At 29.0% G+C, this 22,934-nt stretch overlaps 3 protein-coding genes across 3 annotated transcripts; 1 reads left to right on the top strand and 2 right to left on the bottom strand.

Moving 5' to 3' along the window:
* Window positions 1–2,548: 2,548 nt before the first annotated feature.
* LOC126839538 (uncharacterized) lies at window positions 2,549–3,382 on the bottom strand. Its single transcript, XM_050574900.1, has 4 exons — window positions 3,151–3,382; window positions 2,980–3,044; window positions 2,746–2,914; window positions 2,549–2,656 (listed from the first exon to the last, which is right to left on the bottom strand). Exons 1-4 carry the CDS (start codon window positions 3,380–3,382, stop codon window positions 2,619–2,621), a joined length of 504 nt encoding a protein of 167 aa, XP_050430857.1. The 3' UTR covers window positions 2,549–2,618.
* Window positions 3,383–11,993: 8,611 nt separating this feature from the next.
* Window positions 11,994–15,522, top strand: LOC126839499 (zinc finger protein 85-like). The gene is made up of 8 exons (XM_050574839.1): window positions 11,994–12,118; window positions 12,215–12,451; window positions 12,509–12,580; window positions 12,649–12,750; window positions 13,057–13,164; window positions 13,407–13,535; window positions 13,947–14,054; window positions 14,410–15,522. The coding sequence occupies exons 2-8, from the start codon at window positions 12,222–12,224 to the stop codon at window positions 15,128–15,130; spliced, it is 1,470 nt and encodes a 489-aa protein (XP_050430796.1). The 5' UTR covers window positions 11,994–12,118; window positions 12,215–12,221; the 3' UTR covers window positions 15,131–15,522.
* Window positions 15,523–17,864: 2,342 nt separating this feature from the next.
* On the bottom strand, window positions 17,865–20,716 carry LOC126839513 (uncharacterized; the record flags this gene model as incomplete). The annotated part of the gene is made up of 5 exons (XM_050574853.1): window positions 17,865–18,056; window positions 18,932–18,964; window positions 19,461–19,487; window positions 20,351–20,419; window positions 20,666–20,716. Coding segments are annotated over 5 exons (326 nt in total), but the record flags the coding sequence as incomplete, so codon positions are not given.
* Between the last annotated feature and the right edge of the window lie 2,218 nt (window positions 20,717–22,934).

Below are 22,934 nucleotides of genomic sequence, written 5' to 3'. Positions count from 1 at the left end.
TGTATTACATGATCTAATTTATTTTAATCACATTATACATAGCAACATCTTATGCTATTGTAATCATTCCGGTTTTTACTCCCTGGCTTTATAATACTTATTTAACCAACGAATAAATGCATTTTTACACAGTCTTATTATAAAAAATTATAGGTATGTTTTTTAAAAGCATCAGCAAAAGTCCCTATATCATCTTAATAAATTCTTAAAACAGTTGTCTTTAGATTATTTTAGCGTTCAACATTTTGTGTTCTTAGACCGTTTTTGTGAGTAGTAATCAAAAATCAAAAAAATTGTCTGAACATTTATTTTTACTAACTATTTAATGTTAATTTTTTATATTATATGTATGTATATATATATATATATATATTTTTTTTTTTTGAGCTGCTATTGATATAGCTTGAACTAAATTAGATACTTATTAATATTGACTATTTTGTTTTTTTTTGTGGTGTGATTTCAGACATAGGGCATAATTAAAACATAAAAATAAAATATTAATTTCAAATCATTTTATTGCATTTTAACATTTTGAAGCATGGTGGTATAAGTAATATACCACTTTTTCAAAAAATAGCCTACTCTCGCGCAGTGGTATATATTTATTACCACCTTCATAATCATGTTCAGAGAAAATCGGAGATAAAAATGCTGTGCTTCAAAGGGTTAAAATTTATATTGAAAATCGACATTTAATTTACTATTTTATTATTTATAGAAGTATAATATAAGTATTCGCTCCACCCTAAAAAAGTATAGTAAATCTATAGATTTTGCTATATTTTTTTAAATTGATACTACATAATAAAAAATAAAATTATTTTAAAATTTTTGATTATTATCATTTAGTAGGATGAATTGTTGGTTAGCCATCTAAAAATATATCAACATATGGATTTATACCTTTCATGGTTTACTTAAAAAAGTATTAATGTATATATCAATTTATCTATTATGTATAAAATATGTCTGGATAAGTATCAAATAATTTAGGTATTTTATGCACTGAATATTATTATTATTATCATTTTGTACTCTGACCGTTTTTATAATCACCGCCGTACACTCGAATAATCAAAAATATTTGCTACAAACTATTTCAGACATTTCATTCTTGTTTTGTACTCTTGAGTTCCTAAGTAACCGTCACACAAACATATCATTCTTCCACACTTTTAAACTTCTAATAACCAACAAACGTCAGACCTTAAGTATCAAAGTACCTTTAGCATTAAAGGTCCAGATCCAAAAACTAAAAGATTTGCATCGAGACATTTCATTTAACCTCTCTTTGGACATTTTTATAAGCTCTGCCAAATAGTCGATCAATAATAATGTATTTATCACTCTTCACTTCTTTCCCTTTTAAGTTTTAATATAAACTAGACATTTCATTCATGTGATTTACTCTTGAATTCTTAAACACTTATGAACTTCTGTTAAACCACCAGACCTTTAATATACATATTTAATGCATTATGCTGTTGGTTACATTCTAAACGTACAGTACGTCATTACCGAATAATGGCATAGACGGTGATTTCTGAACAAATAAGGATTTTAATTCAACCAATATCTAGACATATAACGTATACGTTTGATTAAATGTTTTCATTTCCACACACATAATTATTAAATATCAATAAATAAGATATGGGTAGAAAATAATATAAATTTAAAATGTATTGGGTCAACATTTGGCTATTAATTTATGTTACATTCATAAATTGTGTAAAGCAATAATGATGTACTGTTAATATATGTACTGAACTGGTGGTGTAATTTAAACTATATAGTAGCGTTTTAGATGGGAATAATTTTTTTGTCATATTGTTACAGTTGTGTACTACATACACAGATTGTTATTTTATACATAGGTTTTACAGCAGACAAAAATTTAAATAACCAATAATAACAGTTTTTTTATTATTAAACAAAGTGTAATGTATTTTCAAAAAACAGTATAAAGAATAACTCATTATATAGTTTTGATTCTGGTACAAATAATTATTGAAATTAAACAGGTTTGATCAATAGTTAAGAGCTATTACTTGAAACTATTTCCTCCAGCTTGAATGATGGTAGAAGTCAATTTGGAATGGTAAAACTCAACTTAAGTCGACCTATAAATAAATCATTACAAAATATCAATAAATGAATAGCATTGTTCACAAGTAATATAATTGCACTTTTAAATTTTTTTACAGAAACAATGTTTGAAAATACATAATGCCATTCCAAATGTACAAAGTATGTAGGTTAATATTTATTTGGTATTGCTACAGAACAATTCCCCTCCAAAAAAAAAAAACGGTTATACCTGTGCACTATTGCACGAATGTTATCACATATTTTTTAAGAAGTTACAAGTTACCTAGTTAATTGCCAATTTCTCGAGTTATATATCCATCAACTCGATGACCAGCTCTCCGTAAAAATGTTTGAATCCGTCCTGTATAGTCATGTATCATTTATTGGATATAGAATAATTTAATTTTAATACATTAAAATAATAAGACTAAACCATATTCCAAATTATTACTCACCCTGAGGTTTCTAGCAACTATTATACTATCCTCATTTGACTCCTGATCTGTTGCTCAACATTATTTTCTTTACTCTACAACCTCTTGTAGCAGCATATCTGGTTCCCCTTAAGACATGTAGAATTTTTTACAATTATAATATCATATCAAATATGAATTACTACAACGTCATGTCATATAAAGAAAATTGAATTACCTGGATAAGGGCCAATTTTTTGAGTTATGTATCCATCAACTCGGTGACCAGCTCTCCGTAAAAATGTTTGAATCCGTCCTTCTGTATAGTCTTGTGTCATTTCTTCCAAAAATTCTTCAATTGCTCTTGTATTGGATTCCCTTGTTCTTGTTGAAACACCAACACGGATCTGCAATTAAATTTAGTACATTAAAATAAATCATGGACTTAATCATATTCTAAGTTATTACTTACTCTGAGGTTGCTCCGAGCTTGCTTAAATTCAACCTCGCTTTGGTTTTCTAAAAACCTCAATTGATCTATAAAAAGATTAAATAGATTAATATCAGTTCTATCGTTAATTAAAAATATGTATTCAACTGTATAAAAATTTAATATTTTAATAGACCTTACATAAGAACTTACCAATAAACTCCCATACTTTAGGATGAGGCTTCATAATTTGCAATAGCATTGAATGGTAACTTTCTAAATAATTATTTGTCCTAATGTCTCTCCTGAATACAGAAATATTATCAAGTCCAATTTCTACAAACCAGAATCGATACAGGTAATCATAAATAAAAGAATGGAACTGGTAGGCCACATCTTCATCTTGGAGCATATAGAGAACTATAGCGTTGAATCCATCAACCATTGATGGAATTCTTTCAATCCTGTGCGGTGGTAGATAAGGTAATGCGAGTACCTACAAAACAAATCCTCGGTAAAAGTATTTAATGATTTTTTTTTTTAAAAGCATAGGGCTTTAAATTTATAGCTATTGCTTACTGCTAATTACTACTACACATTGAGTTATTGGGCGATGTCTGATTAGATATTGAGATTGGTCATTTTAAATTTGGAATATTAAAAAAAATTACAGATTCAGCTATGTAATTCTCCTTAAGGAATAGCTCCGAGCTTGTAAGTACATTACGATCAGCTAATGACTTATTTACTTAATACATAATAATAATATAAATTTATTGACATAGTACAATACAAAATATACATAATTTTAATAATTAGATAACAATATTTCCGCACTCCCTAATACTAAACTTGTGTTTGGGAAGCGAGTTCTTATAAATTATATTATACATAATATAAAACAATACATACATATTTTTTTATTAGAACAATGATATATCTTCTTATACATTTTTGACCTCAGATAAATCTAAGTTTTTAATATATTTTTTAAATGATTTAAAATTTGCACACCAGTGCATCAGTTGTTGACAATCTACAAAGTTCTGAAACCAAACTTTGAATTTGAAAGGAAAGATTTTATGTTTAAAAAAATTAAGTGCTGTTTTGATACATTTTTCAAAATTGTTTGATAAAGTTAATGATAGTGAGATCGGTCGGTAATTACCACATGCAAATTTATGACCAATTTAAATAATGGGGTTACGATAACTTTTCTAAAGCTAAAGTATTATGGCCAATTAATAAAGATTTATTTAAAATAATTGATAATGGATTTGGGAATTTGTTTAAGTATGTAATTTTTCAAATCATTTTTATAAAAATAATTATATTTTTTAATCTTATAAGCTTACTAATTTCTTCATTGTTCATTTGGATTAAGAAATATACTGTCTATGTTATTATTAACATGTTTAAATTGTAAAATATCTGAATTTATAAGCTCTAATTCTAAATGATTTTCCACATTAGTCATTTAATTCATTACAAATTACAGTTTTAGATTCAGTAAGAATACCACCTTAATTTTTAATCTTATTAATTTTATTTTTATATTTGTTTGGTTTTCCTGTGATCTTATCAATAATACTTCAAGTCAGTATACTGTCAGATTTAGCTCGTTTAAGTTTTTTTGTAGTATATATTTTTTGACTTTTTAATCAATATGTTCAACATATTTCTAGATATATACGCTGTAAAATTTTTTAAAATAATAATCAAGAGGCCTATAACTCAGATAAGAAAATAAGTTTTCTCTATTTCTGATAGAAGTAATAATTCCAGTTGTGATTCACTCTTTTAGATTTAATAATTTGTTTGGCTTTTCTTTGTTTATAAAGTCAGAAGTATAGTTAATAAATTCTTTTATTTTGGAATTGAAAATATGAACCATATGATATACATTTGCAGAATCTAAACAAGAATGTTAGTTTTCTGTTTTAATTAATACATTTATCGAACTTATAGTTAATATTATTAGAAAAATTTTAACCATTATTATTTATTCAGATATAGGGTTGTATACCTTGGCGGAAGTTAGTATTTAAGTAGAAATAAAAACACAACGATAATATAATTAACACAGTGACACACCATCACTTTTGTTTAATGTTTCTAAAGAGTTAATAGTTTTATAGCCATTTATTTAAATAAAAAATAATTTAGAAGCCAGGTTTTACATAATTCAATAATACTAAAATAATTATTTAACAACCCCATTATTGCTGGATTGGGTTCGGCGGCTTCTGGTGGCCGCAAGACCCCCGGTGCCAACTTTTTTCATAGAGACGAATTTTTAGACATTTTAGTAAGCTTTCGATTGGTATAATCAAATTGAGGGGACCTCTTCCGGAACATTGTCAAAAATTGACATAACTGCCGTCGATTTCGGTCGGCGTTCAGCCGCTTTTTTATTGCTGGGTTGAGTTCGGCGGCCGCAAAACCCCAAGTGCCATTTTTTTAAGTTAAATAATTTACTCTTACTGTTTTGTCGATAATTATAATATATTTTAATTAATTTAGTCGATATCGTATAATAATAATCGTCGGTGTATGGGTATATATGGACTGCCCCTTAGAATAATAAGTGTATTGGCAACACAACATACACCAACGCCATGACTTTTTCTGTTATCAAATATTGCTGGCTCGTTTATGGCTAACTTCACACTCGTATACAATTTAGGTACCACCGTTGTATATCATTCACTATCGTCTATCAGCAATACAAATTCAGGGAGCACGACACGGAGCCACTCGACAAGGAGCCACTCGACAAACAGCCACCGAAAATCGACACGGAGCCACTCGACAAACAGCCACCCGAAGAGATACCAACATGTACAATATTTATGTAAAATGTACGATTATTATTTGTGTATGTTGTGCGGCCGACACCACATATTATAACGGAGTAATAGCAAAAAATGTAATTTCCAAATTGTATATCAATAAAAATAAAAACAGTAACTTTGTAGAAAATATTATATTTTTATTAAAACCCCTATTGTATAGTAGACATTGTTACTATGTTCATTGTAAACATTTCAATTTACTCAACAGGATTTATTGTTAACTCATGCTATTAATAATAATTATTGTTTCTAAATACTTTTACTCTATTATTATAAATAATTATACATTTTTATATTATTGATACTTATTTATTAATATAATACATAGGTAAAAAAATTATGTATATTGCAACGATATTAATTGAATAATATTTTAACTTGCTTTCATGTATTCCAATTAAATTACAAATATATTTTAAATATAAAACAAATGAAGTTATTGAACATTGTTTAATTTGTGTGCATTTTCATGAGTATCGGAATGAACGATCCATGTATATATTATATATACAACTAAAAAGTATTTGATAAAGGTTTTTACTTTTTATTGACTTAGAACTAATTATTAAAAACTCAGAAGCAGAGGGTTAGAATTAGATAAATACCGATATAAAAATCCAAAAAAAGTACATTTTTAGCTAATTGGCAAATGTGTATATTTTCCACCCATTTGGCTTATGCTATAGGCCATCTATATAAATTGGATTTTTTTATCTGATTAATTATTTCTATTTTTATTATCTATATATATATATATAAATTAATGTATGTGTGTGTGTGTCCCTCACAATTTTCATCAGAGTTTGTAGAAAAACAGCATTATATATTTATTTTGTGTTAATATATGTAGAATCATAAAATATAAATGAATAACCAAATTATAAAAAATGAATAACATGTATTGCTTTATAATAGCCCGTAATACTTTATAATATTAGCGGGGCGCGATAAAACATTAATATTTACTACTAAGTCATCCTCAAGTCTCAACAATGTGCATCGGGCGAGCCAAAAATTGTTCATTGTTCGCTATAGCAAAATCCCAAACAAGTCAAATATTAGCGTGATGAAATTATGATGCAAAAAAAAAAGGACCATGACGGGCGGGAGGCAGGTAGACGAGGAATCCGATGATAATTAAGCGGCGATCGACGGACGAAGTACCCAGCGGGCGCGGGTAGACGTGCAGTGCCGGGCGCGCACGTATGTCGATTTCGGCGAACTTTAAAAGTCTGTAACTTCCAAACTAAGTGCGAGCGGCGCAAATTTTTTACATATTCGTAATCAACATTAAAAGTACTGTCGATTTAAAAAAATAATCGAAAAAAAGGGTGCCCGGTAAAGTAGATTTATACCATAATTATTTGTAATGTTCTAACTATATTTTGTTATTTTTCCAACTATGTTCAAAATTTAAAAACTATAAGCCAAGTGGAAATAATTTAGTAAACATTTTTTATAAACTTGATTATATTAATTTAGTATTTTTCTTTAATAATGCACAATTGTTTCTAACTTTAATACTAAAATAACTTGTATGAAATCCGTTGTGTTCATAATATGTACACTATTAGTTTTTATTCAACAAATGATTAATATTATATGTTTATTACTGCTGATAATAACTTTTAAAAATAAACATGTACATAATCATTTTAGAAAATACATTTTTGTCAAGGCTGTTAGAATACTTAAGCCAAACAATTTTTTTTTTATTAAATCGTGGTCAATAATAAAATAAATTTTAATAATTATAACATTAAAAATAGATAAAAACAGTAAAATCATCAATTTTTTTAGTAAAAACTATTTCCTTGCAGTCTTTTGTTAAGTACCGGCCACCGCCAACGTGTTGAACCATTATATTTTTTTTTTGATAGCTCGAATCTCATAATTATTTAACATCAGTGATGGATGGCCGCAGTTGGTAACCAACCGTTAGTTTGTATAAACTTGACCATAGTAAACTTAGTAATATTAACGTTTCGTTAATAACTTTTTAACCGTATGAGACCCACTTCACGTTAATTATAATATCACACACTAAGTATCAATCATTTTGTGAAACCCTTGTGTACTCTATGCACATGTATAAAAACATCTAGATAATGCAATCGACAACGCCAATACACATGTCACTTAAATTTAAGTTATAGCTAACTTTTAACTTGTATATTATAATAGTGTGAAATAAGGAAATCTGTGTTTATAAATATAAATTTAATATAGATTGTATTATAAACTATTAACTATTAACTCCAGCCTTCCCCTTGTATCTGACCTTGTTTACACATAAACTGGAGTGATCTATTTTATATATTAGCTGGACATTAGTGATAAGTCTGATGAGTGATCATATCTAGATCCAAAAGAACCATACCGGTTATTTTAGACCCCAAAAAACTACTGCCGGCTTAATAATATATAAACATTTTATTCAGCATCGGCAAGGCGCCAGTCTACCATAGGTTGTCCCTGTTTGAATTTACTATTGTGTAGCTAAGTATAAACAAATACTAACAATTAAGCATTGGTAGTATATATGGAAAAAAAATGTCAACCACAAAATAAAAAATAGCTGTATATTTCAATAACAAATGGAACTTATCACAGATGTTATAAAAATAGCGTAGACAGTAGACACAACGCGGTCACACGGCGCGCGTAACAGTGTTTTTGTATACTATTATAATTTATAACTTATAAGGTTCTGTTCAAACAATAAGTGTCAGCTAAAATACGTTCGATGACATTATTTTCGACTTAAATATTTTTCGGCTAATATATTTTCGGTTAATATATGTTTTGGTTCTAAATTTTTTCGGAATTATTATTTTCGGCATATATATAACATGATAACTAATACACAGATATGATAATATATAATACAAAATTAAATAGTATTTAACTATAATTTATTATTGTGTTATTGCCTATTGGAAGTTGTAAAGTATTTAAGTAAATGTGTTTAATTTTATTGTCGGGTATCGAATAGTTTCGTATGAGGTATTCACGATGTATTGTTTTAAATAGATAGGTATAATACATCGGTATTAAATAATTTAAAAAAAAAGTATAATTTCATTGAAATTTGATCAATGAACATTCTGCTTTACTTATTATAAAACGTGTAAGTATGTTTTGAAAAACATTTTTTTTTACAAACTCAAGAGACAATTTATTGTTGGTAAATTATCACTATAATATAATATTGTAAATATTGTTTCATATACTTTCAGTTTTTTTTTTATATAAATTTCAATAATAGAAACTGATTTGATTATAACTTAAATAAAAAAACTCAAAACAGGAGACAGGTCACACAGTGAATTAAAAATAGTTCAAGCCTTATTGCATTAGTTATGAAATGTACAAGTTTTCCCCTTTAAATAAACAATACTAGCCGCACAACATACACGAATAATAATCGTGCATTTTTTATAAATATTGTATATGTTGGTACCCCTTCGAGTGGCTGCTTGTCGAGTGGCTCGGTGTCGATTTTCGGTGGTTGTTTGTCGAGTGGCTCCGTGTCGAGTGGCTCTTTGAGGTGTAACCCTCGTGCGTGATGTTGATGATAAAATCGCTTATCATTTTTCGGCTAACTGCCATGTGCCCGCCAAGCGCTGCTGTTTTGTAGGTGATTTGTTATCAATATGATAACACACGGTAAAGTGTCGAATGTCACATTAATCGAAAAGTGCAAAATTGTTTTGTAATATAATAATTATTATTTCTAAAGAATTTCGGTAATAATTATTCGTTTCGCTTAATATACCTAGTATGTGTTACACGAACAGATACATTTTTATTAACGAAAAACGATTCGTTGGACTGTCTCGTTGTAGCTGCGTCTCGACACTTTGATGTGAACGTTTTACATAATATTTTAAAGAATAAAGTGATTATTATTGCACTATACTGTACGATATTTTTAATAATAAATGAATAAATGATTACAGCGTTGTAAGATCCTACAGCCCCTGTAGGATCGATCGCCAATAATTGTGGTTTAAAGTCTTCCGATTCTGGTCTGGTCGTTGTCAAATGATAACAAAACCCCGGAAGTGCTTTCCTACTTGCCAAGGATTATGTGATTTTGTTGATTTATTTATCGATGATCCTAACCGTTTGTGATGATGAACAATATAATAATAAAAATATTGCAACTTTTGAAAAGCGACCGTTGTTGGTATGTATAAGTTCTAATTCTAGAGTTATTGAATCACTGTTTGAGTTGAAAACCGATGAGATTGCCGAGTCTTATTGTTTTAAACATATAATGGCCTTGCCGTACAAAGTAGTTGTTGGACAGTAGGTAAATAATACTTTAAAAGTATTTATGCAACGGGTCGCTGTATGTTCTCTCGGTGAACAGAGTCTACGTACGAATTAGTTATCATCATACCATCTACACGCTAATATCATAATTTAATAATAAATTATATTGTATTTTATGGCTAACATAGGGCTAACCCATATACCAGGAGTAAAATCTTTTATATAACTATATATTTATTACTTTAACTTAATTTTACTCGGCATAACACATTTTAAATAAATACAATTATACGAGTTTCAGAGTAAAGGAAATTAATTTAAAGTAACGACTGCCCTTTTACTCTTTGGGCGGTTGTGTAAATATTTATACTAGAAAGAGGTCAGTCATGATTACGATCCACACGCAACGCTATATATATATATTTTTCTTTTTAATTGAAATAATTTATAGATATTTTTTGTTTCAGTGTCTGTTGTATTTGATGCCACCGACTGAAATTGAAAATTAAATGAATCCCAAGCTGTCAATGTTGTATGCCGGCCACTTTGTTAATGCTACAAGGTAAACATAAATTCATATTATTTTTTGACTGTTTAGTCGTACCTCCATGGGTACATGTGCATTTTCATTTTGTTAATGCAGTTAGATTTTATATTATGATCAAATGAATATGTTTTTAAATACTAAAATATTTGATGGACTAAATGTGTATTGTCCAGCTATTTGTTATGCTTTAAATTTAAACACTTTATCGTCATTAAACAAGTACAATTATTTGCTACACTCTAACACGTAATAACTGTACAACTATTCATTTTTATTTTTTAATCACACTTTTATACTAATTCTAATTTTACTCTAAACCCAAAAGTTAAAATGCAGATGTATTTTTAATATATATATATATCCTTTTAACTACTCATTTTTGCTCTAGGGTATGCTGAAATTAAAACTGATAGTAGCGTGGCTCTCATGCTATCGTATTCCAATTCAAGCACTGTAGCACAGGGTGATACATTTAACGTCAAGCAGTAAAATACTTTTTAATTAATTACAATATTTTAGTGGTTGTTTCTTCATTGGGCTAAAAATACAGAAAACAACCATCCACACCAGTTTCCAGTCAAGGTGAGTACTTAACAAAAAAAAAACAGTTATTTCGCTATACAATTATAAAGTTGTTGCGTGATCATGGGCAATGATGTTAGTACAGACATAGTCTTAGTCTTCTAGACATTTTTTAATTATAAAATGAATAGTTATAAGTATTGAATACAACAAATATCATTAGGGTAGGTTATGGGCACGCCATTACTGTTATAAAATTATGTTACATACTTGTATTAATTCATGTATCATTCTATGTGCAGATCTTCAGTACGATTCGAATGAGGAACAAACTGCAAACCAATTATATTCATCAAAGTAAGTTTAAATCCACGTACATAGCTATGTATGTATGTACTAATATAATTTGGATTAATTACTTACTCTATAAAAATATATATTCTGTCTCTCTTTCTCTCTCTAGCTATTTTTCCCTAGTTTTCTGGTGCTAGGTTAGTGTCTTCTGCTCTTTATTAATTTTCAACAACCCTTGCATTTTTATTTTTATTTTTCAGTACCCAACAGTCACGGGAGATAAGTGATATTGTTATTGAAACTCGAAACGACGACAATCCATGTGATACAAGACATACTGTATCAACGAGGTAATTATATTTATCTTGCATTCGATGTGAACTGGTTTAATAATTTTATATCAATGATATGTAACATAATCATTTTCATTTTTATTGAACTAATGAATACCATCTTAAAAAATATAATTTCTCTGATTTTGTAATAATAGAACAGACAATAAGGGTGCTCTCAATAAAAAAGAATGTCAACGACGATACAGAGAACAGCATTGAGAAAAACTCAAACAACGTGAAGCAGAAAGAAGGGAAAGTCAACAAAATGTACTTTTCCAACCTACGACAAATTTTTCAGATTTCGACAGTATAGAACAAGCACCACATAACGAACATTCCAGTGAAAAGTAAGATTTCTTTATTTTATTAGTATTGTCATTAATCTGATAATGTACTGAAGATAATGTTTATTCTACTTTTCGTTTCTATTTTCATATTTTCAGTGTATACATGAAGGGTGCTCTTAATAAAGAACGTCAGCGAAAATACAGGGAACTGCACCGAGAAGAACTCCAACAACGTGAAGCAGAAAGAAGGGAACGTCGGCAAAATGTACAGTCGAGTGCTAATGATTCGAATTCAGATAGTATACAACCGTATTTCAACAGCGATCTGCATCGAGACAATACACAATATTTGGAAATAACACAGAATATTATTGTTAACGATATGACTGAACGGTATAAATTTATTTTTGTTCGAACCCAGAGCAATATTTGATTTTTTGTTGTTAACAGCATGGTTGTAATTAAATCAGAAGTCGACGACACAGCTATAAAGGACGAATATGTGAACCTTCTTTCTACTAAGTACAGTCTAAGCTAAGATAAATTTAGATATTAGGAATACTGACGTATAATTTGTTTTTTTTTTTTAGTGTTGGTGAATCAAACCTCGAGACATGTATTAAAATTGAAAAATCTGATGTCGAGGACAGTTCTGACTGGACCGTGTCAATTCCAGAGCATCTGTCTACTGGGTAAGTCGTAAGTTAAAAAAAAAGCATAACATAATTGTTGTGAGCTTGATGCGCTGACACTCGATGAACTCGCATACTCTCATATCATTTGTTTTAGATATTAATAGTAAATATTTGTACAAAAATGTTGTTAACTTTCTTAGAACCTAAAATATAGTAACCTAGACCCCGCCTAAAGATCAGCAACCGAAATTAATATTGTTATTGTTATCGCCAAAATTGTATTTTTCTCAAATAAATATATTCAACATACTTCATAGATGTTGAGACTGCTGTCATATAATTTATTCTATTTTTTTTTTATAGTGTTGGTGAATCAAACCCTCAGATGTCGATTATTAAAATTGAAAAATCTGATGTCGAAGACAGTTTTCATTGGTCTTTTTCAATTCCAGAGCATCATCTGTCTACTGGGTAAGTTTATTTTAATTAGATATTTTATTTTTACACTCAATCCTTATTAGTAATCTGACGAGAACCAAAATTCAAATCAGTTATGTTTGTCAAGTAAATTTAAATCAATGCCTGGATTCCTATGTACATTTCAGTATACTAAACTCCATTTTATCTGAAATAAATGAAGAGAACATATTTCTGGAGTGCTTAATATATCATTATTTTTTAGCTTATTTTTTTATTGTTGTACAATTAAACAGCGAGGCCGTAAATAAATCGGAAGTTGACCAAATCGATGAAGATTGTTATTTCAAACCTGAATTAAAACTTGAAGCTGATCAAGATTTTACGGTTATAAAGAACGAATATGTGGATCCTTTTTCTACGGAGTGAGTCTATTTTGTCCTAACGATTTACTCATTTATTTCACTTTTAATCGGTTTATTTGGTTTATTCACTCAATTTGTATATTCGTTTATTGAATTTATTTACAATTTTGATCGGTTAGGTTGGGGTTAGTTAATGTATAAGGCCGAAGACGGTACCTATAAGATATAAATGGTTTAATGTAATTGTTTCATGTGAACGATGGTAGTTATTTTATACATTGTATTAGGGCACCTCTTATAAATATATTTCACTTGCTTCTCATGCAACAAATAATATAACTATATTTACTTTAGGAGTAAATATAGTATACATCGTTGAATAAATCATTGTCGCAGCATACTTGTTTGTCTTTACTTTAGATGTTGGTAATACTGTTGTATGATTTGTTTTACTTGTTTCTTTTTTTAAAGTTCCGTTGAATCGAACTGCGATACAGCAAGTATTAAAATTGAAGAAACCGAAGTCGAGAACATATTTACTGATTTAACATTTTCAGTTTCAGAGCCGCTGTCTACTGGGTGAGTTAATTTTAACATGTACATGTTTTTACCCCTGGGGTTAACCTAAAATCTGTGTGCACGTATCAAAATCCAGTAACCTAGTTATTATTATTAATATAATTAATAGTAGTTTACTCAATTTTTTCACAGTTTGATATTATGTTAACTAGAATTATTTACTCAATTAAGATACCGGATTAGTGCATAATGTATAGGGCCAAATATGCTTCAAACTTATACTTATGATTCAGTGTTTTCCTTGAAACATTTTTTTTATGTTTATGGAATAAATTATAACCACAACATTGTTGTCTACATTACTAACAGATTGACAACACTACCAAATAATTTGTTTTACCTGTTTTTTGTGTAGTGTTGGCGAATCAAACGTCGAGACAAAAAGTATCGGAGCTAAAGAAGAATCTGAAGTCGAAACCGGTTCTGATACGGAAAATCCGAGAAGACCGAAAATAATTCACACAGGAGAAAAGCGTTTTCAGTGCGAATTGTGCCTGAAGACGTTTTCACAATCTGGACATCTGAAAACGCACAAAATGACGCACACGGGCGAGAGGCCTTACCCGTGTGAAGTGTGTCCCAAGACGTTTACACGGCCTAGGTATCTTAAAGCGCACAAAATGACACACACGGGCGAGAGACCGTACCAGTGCGAGATGTGCTCGAAGACGTTTACGAAAAAAGGGATTTTAAAAGAGCACAAAATGATACACACGGGCGAGAAGCCGTTTAAATGCGAAGTTTGCTGCAAGACGTTTTCACAATCTGGACATCTCATAACACACAAAAAGACACACACGCCGGAGAGGCCTTTCCAATGTGAAGTATGCTTAAAGACGTTTCGTCTACCTGGGTATCTTAAAACGCACAAAATGACACACACGGGCGAGAGACCGTTTCAATGTGAAGTGTGCTCGAAGTCGTTTTTGGAATCCGGAACGCTTAGTAGACACAAAATGACACACACTACTGAAAGGCCTTTCGAATGTAAAGTATGTTCGAAAACATTTTCACTGTCTGGAACTCTGAAAAGACACAAAAAAACGCACAAGAACGACGATAGGCCTACTCGGTGACGAATGTGCCTAAAAAGGTTTAATTTCTTAAAAAAATCTAAACACATCGGTGACATGCAGATGAATAAAACCCTTTTGATTTGTTTGGCCCTTGTTTTTCTTCGCTTTACTTAACGCTGTATGGGAATGCATTCTTTTTGATTTTTTTTACGTTTTCTCCCTATTTTCAACATGTCCAATCCGTCTAAACTTCTTCTTTTATATTTCACAATTGTTGTTGTTTTGTACACAAATTATTACTATTAAGTTATATCTTTTTTTTTTTTGATCACCAAAGAATACCCTTGACAATTTTGTAAATTTACCTATTATTCATATTCTACATATTGTATATTTTATGATTATTCGCAAGTAACTAATTTATGTGTGTACACTTAAATGGTATTTTCAAATAAATATGTTATATTATTATACAGTGTAAATTACATTGTTCAATTAATGTGGTATTTGTTATTTGAGATTTTATTTCATTTATTTGATACCTAAATGTTGCTGAAAGTTATTATGAACTTCTATTCTAATATTTAACAAATTGTTATATTATGTTTCTTTATAATTTTCACCTACCTTCACATAGTAAACTTGATTGCATCAAATAAGACAACAAACCTACCACCCAAAATACTTCACTTAAATTGCACAATTAAAAGGTATTTAAAATATACAAAATACATATTATAGGTTTATAGCATTTTTACAAAGGTGAAAAGGTAATTGTTTTCGACTTGTTTAATTTCTATACATTTTGTCCCAACGTTAAACTGACTAACGCTATAAAAAAAACAAGGAAATAAAATATGATATTTGGTAATATATTTTACACTTAGAAAAAAATTATGTAGTTAACTACCTAATTCAAAAGTTAACTTGTACCTATATTATATTATTTAGGTATTTACAAAATATAGGTAGATAAAATGTTTAGGCATTAAAAAAAAAATATTTATACATGTATTGAAATATCTATCAAACTAGTTGAATTATTAAAATAATAATATAACTAAGTGAAGTATTATTTGATACAGTAAATAAAATAAATAAATACAAAATGTATATTTTCAAAGTGAACATGCTTACATAATATTTGAAATGAGCCCCCTAAAACAATGACCTCGCTACACCCCTGGCCAGAAATTAAGTTAATTTGTTGTGTGTGAGTTTTATTCACAATTGTATTTTGTTTAGTTGACTATTTGTTGCACCGGCGAGGCAATTCTAATTTAAGTAGGTACTAATGTATAACCGAAAAAAGAACCTTTTTAAATTATTAAAGTTTTCTAATTATCAACATTATACACACATTACACATTCGACACTACAGCTGTAACTCTTTGGTATTACTAGGCAACCCCGTTCATCCCTTTTGAGCTACTATATACACCATTACACATCCTTTGCTTTGCCAGAGCATAGTCAGACGGAAGGGTGAGGAGTGGCTACGGGTGTCCGCAAATTGTTTTGACTAGAACAATAATAAATCTCCATGTATTAAGATTTAACACCAAATGGTACACCATTAGGCTTGTTTTATTAAATTATTTCAATAAAAAATAATCTTTTTTGTAGATTTTTTTTTTAATTTCAAATTGTTGTATCAATTTATTAATAAATGCAAATAAATACGCCTAATAAATGTCCGCAAATTCATCGAAAAAAGACTCTTATAGAATTCTATAATAATTTACCATATTCTTCTTAAAGACACTATTGTAATATTGGCTGAAAATTAAAAAAGCTTTTATAAAATTTAAACGCATCATTTTGCACATTTATTGCTCGTTATTAATTAGACATAACACACAAAATATACATAGTTTTATTAAAAAGTCAATACAAATTGTTTTAAATAATGGAATTATATTTGTGTTCAGGTCGGATCAGGTAAGCAACCCATATTTGAATGCCTAAAATAAAACCAATTATTATTATTATGATACAGTATAACATGCTATGCAAGCATTGTAAGTGTACAGTTAATATTAACCAGCGACATGTTATACAAATAAAAATAAATAAATAATAACAAATATAAAACTCCTAAAAAATTACCTTATTTAATCGCTGTGAATATCTTCTGCTTCCACTAAAACATAAATATATAAATTGATGAGTGAATTGCAAACCGATCTGTTCGTGAAACGTCTTAGTCAACATTAAACCTCGTAAGTAGTAATGTTTTTACTGTTGAGTAATAAATTATCAATGATATTTTCCTATAATTAGGCGTATAATTTTTAAAGAGATTATGACGATTTTGTTCGTTTATATAGTTTACTATTGCTATATATTGCTGTTTATTTATATCATCAAATAAGTACCTGCGAGTTTATCTTCAATATAATCGCGCATTTTCTTTATTGAATCTAACAAATCTTCCCATGCTGCAAAAACAAATCGTTTAAACGCGAAACAAATAGGTACTATTGAATTGTTTTATATTAAAAATGATAGTCAAATTTAAATCATGTGCCACAATAATTATAAAATCTATTCTAGGTATTTTTTTTTACTCTTGTGGACTTTTTTCGAGCTTCCCTTTGTAATTTTATAAATAATTATGTGTTTATTTTATTTGTGCAAAAAGAGTTTATTTGCCAATATTTTGTTAATTATTATTTACTGTTAACTACGTACGTGTAGGTGGAACATCTTCTTTTCCACCTTAAAGGACTCCGTCTACGAAGTCTAAAAAACGTATTAAAACATTGTTAAGACGTTTAAATAGTGCACTTTGTAAGTGCACGTTACCTATTGTTATATATTTTTTATCATTGGTATCCCTACACGTTATTTATCATTATTTTTCTATTTATCGATATCATTAAATAAGTACCTGAATAAACAGGACCATGGATTTTGTCTGAAAGAAAATTGTATGCATCCTTCAATGCATCCAGTAGATCTTTATATGCTGTTACTGCAATATCTAGTCGTTTAAACGAGAAATATTACTATTCAATTTTATTAAAAATGATGATCAAATATAAAATTGTGTTGTTTTACAATAATTTTAAAATTGATTGGTATTTTTTTTTGGCTGAGGTTCCTTGACGAGGTTACAATACAACATTGTACAAAGAAATATGGAAAAATACAATTTTTGCAGCTTTACGTTTTAATAAGACTCAAGGTCAAAGTTAAAAAAAAAAATATTTTTTTAGCACACCAAACTTTAGTCTTTTGATTCATAATTTTGTTTTGTTTATTATTTATAAGTAACTTCAAAGTTTGGAATTTTAATGAATAGTGCTGTACAAAAGAGGCAATAACTTCTTATGGCTTGAACCAGAAACTCTGGTATTTGTACATCACTTACCTATATGTACTTATATTGCAATTTTTAGTAAAACGCCAAACTTTAAAGTTACTTTATACAAAAAAAATGTATGAATCAAACATGTGTAGTTAGTCGTGTCAGAATAAACATTTTTTTTTTTTAATTTTGAAATTGAGTCAGCATAAAAATTAATGAATGTATACAATTTTGAATTTTTTTCAAAGTTTTAGCTACTTAAAAATTAGAAAAAAGGTGTTTAGATATATTATAAAAAAGAACACTTAAATTACGATTGTTAAGTAAAAATTCTATTTCGATATTATAATTATTTATTAAGTAACTCGGTCGTGAACTTAGGTGTTCTTACAATACATTTAAAGAATATAGTATCGCCAAAATCCAAAACAATGTTTGAATAGGATATAATATGAGTTTGAAGTATTTAGAAAATCCACTTGCACACACATCAGATGATTTGGCATAGAATAACCCATGTACAGTAGGTAACTAAAACATATACTTGCCTTTTGCGATTGAAAGTTTTGAACTCTCGCCATCTATAATTCAACAAATTGTACAATTGAGACGCCTAGTAAAGGGCAGTGTGGGGAAATAGCGGAAATTGAAATATCTTTGGAACTTAAAATGTTGTTATTTATTGAATTGAAAGTTTCAGATTTTTAAAACTATGAACCCTTTTTTTAAAAAATTGCAAGCGACTGCCATTACACGTACAGCGGGGTATAACCAGTCACCAAAAATATTACATGCAAAATGATAGGAAATTATAAAAGTTTCTAAAAATAATAATTTTTTCCATTAATTTCGAGATCAGTTCTTTATTGCGCTTGATATTATTTATATTTAAATAAAAAATTAACAAGTTCTGCCGGAAAAAAATTGCAATATACTAAGTGTATATTAAATTTCAAGTTAATCAATCCGAAAAAGCTTTCAAAATGCAAAATTTAACGGTTTTCCAGTCTTTACCGGCATCGGGACAAAAGTTGGTAAAAAACACTGAGCAAAACGTTTAACGTGCAGTTAACTTACCATTAGTAGGTGGCTGGCTTTGTGCGACTAAATATTAAAAAAAATTAATAATATAATTCATACATTTAGTGTGGGCGATGGAATGATGTATGGTTGCATTGAAATAATAAAATGTCATCAATATGGCAATTTGTTGGATAAGTTTAAGTCTTTCTAAATTGTACTAAAAACATGAAACTTGTACATCACTTACTAAAATGTATATTGAACACCTGGTAAAAGTTTTGTAACTTGTTTTCACTAGAAGTTGTAAGAACTTGAATAAAAATTTGTTATGTGTAGTTCTAAAATACGAAATTTGAAAAATTCAAGTTCATACAACTTGTAGTGAAAATAAGTTTCCATTACCAGACTTTTACCAGATATTTTACGTACATATAAGTAAGTGCTGTACAAATTTCAAAATTGTATATCGTTAAAACGCAATAAGCTTATAAATATTGCAACTCTTAGTAAAACGCCAAACTTTAAAGTTATTTTTACATCATAAAAACAAATATGATCAAAAGAGTGTAGTTAGACGCGTTAGACTAAAATTTTTTTTTTTTTAATTTTAAACTTGAGTCAGCATAAAAACGATTGAAATGTATACAATCTTGAATTTTTTTAAAATTTTAAGCTACTTATAAATTAGAAAAAAAATTGTTTAGGGATGCTATGAAAAAAAAAAACACTTAAATTATAATTGTTCAGTGAAAATTCGAAATTATAATTATTTATTAAGTAACTCGGTGGTGAACTTTGTTGTTTTTACAATAAATTTAAAGAATCGTCCAAATCCAAAAAAATGTTTTACAATTGTTTTTTCGATTTTTTGGAACTATTTGCATAGGATATATGAGTTTACTATTGCTTTATATTGCTGTTTATTTATATCATCAAATAAGTACCTGTATAAACGAGTTTATCTTCAATACAAACGCGCAATTTCTTTATTGAATCCAACAAATTTTCCCATGCTGCAAACACAAATCGTATAAACGCGAAACACATAGGTACTATTGAATTGTTCAATATTAAAAATCACAGTCAAATTTAAATCATGTGCCGCAATAACTGTAAAAATGTATTCTAGGTATTTTTTTTTTCTGGTAAGTTACTCTTGTGGACATTTTTCGAGCTTCCCTTTGTAATTTTATATATAATTATGTGTTTATTTTATTTGCCTTTATCTTGTTAATTATTATTTGCTGTTAACTACGTACGTGTAGGTGCATCATCTCCTATTCCATCTTGAAGGACTCTGCGATCGACGCCTAAAAAACGTATTAAAATATTGTTAAGACGTTTAAAAAGCCCACTTAGTAAGTGCAAGTTACCTATTGTTATATCTTTTTTATCATTGGTATCCCTACACGTTAATTATCATTATTTTTCTATTTATTGATATCATTAAATAAGTACCTGAGTAATCAGAACCATGGATTTTGTCTGAAAGAAAATTGTATGCTTCCTTCAATGCATCCAGTAGATCTTTATATGCTGTTACTGCAAAATCTAGTCGTTTAAACGAGAAATATTACTTTTGTAACGTGTCTGCTTGGCTAGTTGGCTAGGCTAGGCTGAAACGACAGTCGATAGGGTTAAATTAGTGGACCCGAAGACGGGACGGATGGCTAGGCCGTATCTACACTTAAATATCCCTAAAGTCTCCTTTGTATATTTGCTATATCGCCTGAGGAGCTTAACAGGCGATCGTACCTCTAAATAACTTAACTCTCAAGTGTGCAACGAAACGAAAACAGGTTTATTAAATAAGTAAAGCTATGTACATATATATTACACCTCTACCTGGATCCTAAAGCGTTCTCTGTAGTTAGTCCAGGTAATGGCGGAGTTGAACGGACACACGAGTACGGGTAAAGTTAAAAGAAATATAAAATAGTAATGTAACGTGAAATATAGGTAATGGCTTTAGAATAATTAGGTCGCGGTCCGAAGATGGTAGTATGTCAACTAACTGGGCATCGGTGCCCCTGGCATTGTCCCGTGTGTCTGTTGTCTCCCCTACCTATAATGGCTTACATGCTAATCGGGGTAAACTGCTAATAATGCATATTTGGAGGCGAGTGGTAACGGGCGGCTAAATGTGACCGTTACAGCTGCTCCTCCCCTAATGAGGTCTGACCTCAGACCTAAGTTATACAAATAAAAATAGGTACTAAGAAAAATAAATAAGATATGTACAAATACCCTGAAAATAAAGGTTCCTATAGGTTGGTTTAAATTAATTATGATTTAAAGGAGGGCCACCTGTACTCTTATTTTGACCTTTGGTTAATTTCGACGATCATCCATCCCTTATCTTGTCGTTTTTATTGAAAATTTGAAAGGCCATCGCTCGACGAAAACATCCAACCTAGCTTCTCGCCTTTCTTGAAAAGACTTGTAGGTCAACCCTCTATAAAATGAATAGTGGTGTTCTCAAGGTCTTAATAAGCTACTAGTGGTTGTCATATTCTATTCCACATAAAAAGGTAATATGGGAAAAGCATGGGCTACATTGTATTGTTATTGTTTAAAATATTAAGTTGGCTAAGCTACGCATACAAGAAAACTCAAAACAACTATAAAAGAAAAATTCATTGTCTGTTTATCTCACAATATATATGTGTAATTACGTTAATCCTAATGATAATGATGAAAAACGTTGCTAAAAATCATTTATCATATACATTCATTATCTTAAGTTAAGTTGATACCTCTGCGTGCTTAAAAAAAAAACTACTTCATTTAAATTATACAAAATAAAATAATAATAATCGTAAAATAAAATAAATTTCATTAAGTGTTTATAAAAGAAACAGAAAAGAAGACTAACAGAGAAACGCTTAGTAGTCGAAAAAATATCGGACCCAGGGTAATTTACGCGACGATAAAAAAAAACAATAATACCCTTGACCTTTAAAAAAAAAAAAAATTGAAGTCGCTTATCTTGCGCGTTAAGTTTAGTCAGTAGGTCAAGTTATATTTATTTTTTTTAAAATATTTATACATAATAAATGAAAATGTCTTGTGTTAGTAAATTTGTCGTGAAAACGACAGTTTTAATTACAATAGTTTTGAATTATTTGTTGATCTGTGTACCATTTGGGTGCCTGCAACTCATTTAGTTATTAAAACATGTGCCGTAAAACAATAAAATATATGTATACATTTAAATAAGGTATGTTTATGAAATATCAAATTGCATTATTTATTATTCTTAATATAAATGTTATTTTTAAAAGTATATCCTTTAGATTTTATTATTATAAAATGAGTAATCATTATTTATATAAGTTCTATCACAAAAAAAAATTTCAATATTGCTTCATACGTTAATATTATATTAAATAAATATTCGCTAAAATTACCACGATGGATAATTATTATTTATTTTCTTTTTATATAATAGAATATAACACCAACCTACTTAAAACGGGGTACAGATAATTTGCTGAATATCATATTCATTTCAATTCAACGCGAGAT

Source organism: Adelges cooleyi, unplaced genomic scaffold (genome assembly GCF_023614345.1).
Source record: "Adelges cooleyi isolate 19-005CV unplaced genomic scaffold, UGA_ACOO_1.1 ACOO_flye_CR_arks_rails_tigmint_CR_PRNA_306, whole genome shotgun sequence".
Taxonomy (NCBI): domain Eukaryota; kingdom Metazoa; phylum Arthropoda; class Insecta; order Hemiptera; family Adelgidae; genus Adelges; species Adelges cooleyi.
The sequence above is the reverse complement of the archived record's forward strand: the minus strand, read 5'-3'. Positions and strand labels throughout refer to the sequence as shown.

What these genes read in the sequence shown, in the direction of transcription:
- LOC126839538 (XM_050574900.1), bottom strand. Translation starts at nt 3,382, where the DNA reads ATGGTTGATGGATTCAACGCTATAGTTCTCTATATGCTCCAAGATGAA. An exon ending in TAAAGTATGGGAGTTTATTG is followed by an intron (nt 3,045 to 3,150) that starts GTAAGTTCTTAT and finishes ATCTTTTTATAG; the next exon opens with ATCAATTGAGGTTTTTAGAA. An exon ending in AAAAATTGGCCCTTATCCAG is followed by an intron (nt 2,657 to 2,745) that starts GTAATTCAATTT and finishes ACATGTCTTAAG; the next exon opens with GGGAACCAGATATGCTGCTA.
- LOC126839499 (XM_050574839.1), top strand. Translation starts at nt 12,222, where the DNA reads ATGAAGGGTGCTCTTAATAAAGAACGTCAGCGAAAATACAGGGAACTG. An exon ending in GTGAACCTTCTTTCTACTAA is followed by an intron (nt 12,581 to 12,648) that starts GTACAGTCTAAG and finishes TTTTTTTTTTAG; the next exon opens with TGTTGGTGAATCAAACCTCG. An exon ending in CCAGAGCATCTGTCTACTGG is followed by an intron (nt 12,751 to 13,056) that starts GTAAGTCGTAAG and finishes TTTTTTTTATAG; the next exon opens with TGTTGGTGAATCAAACCCTC.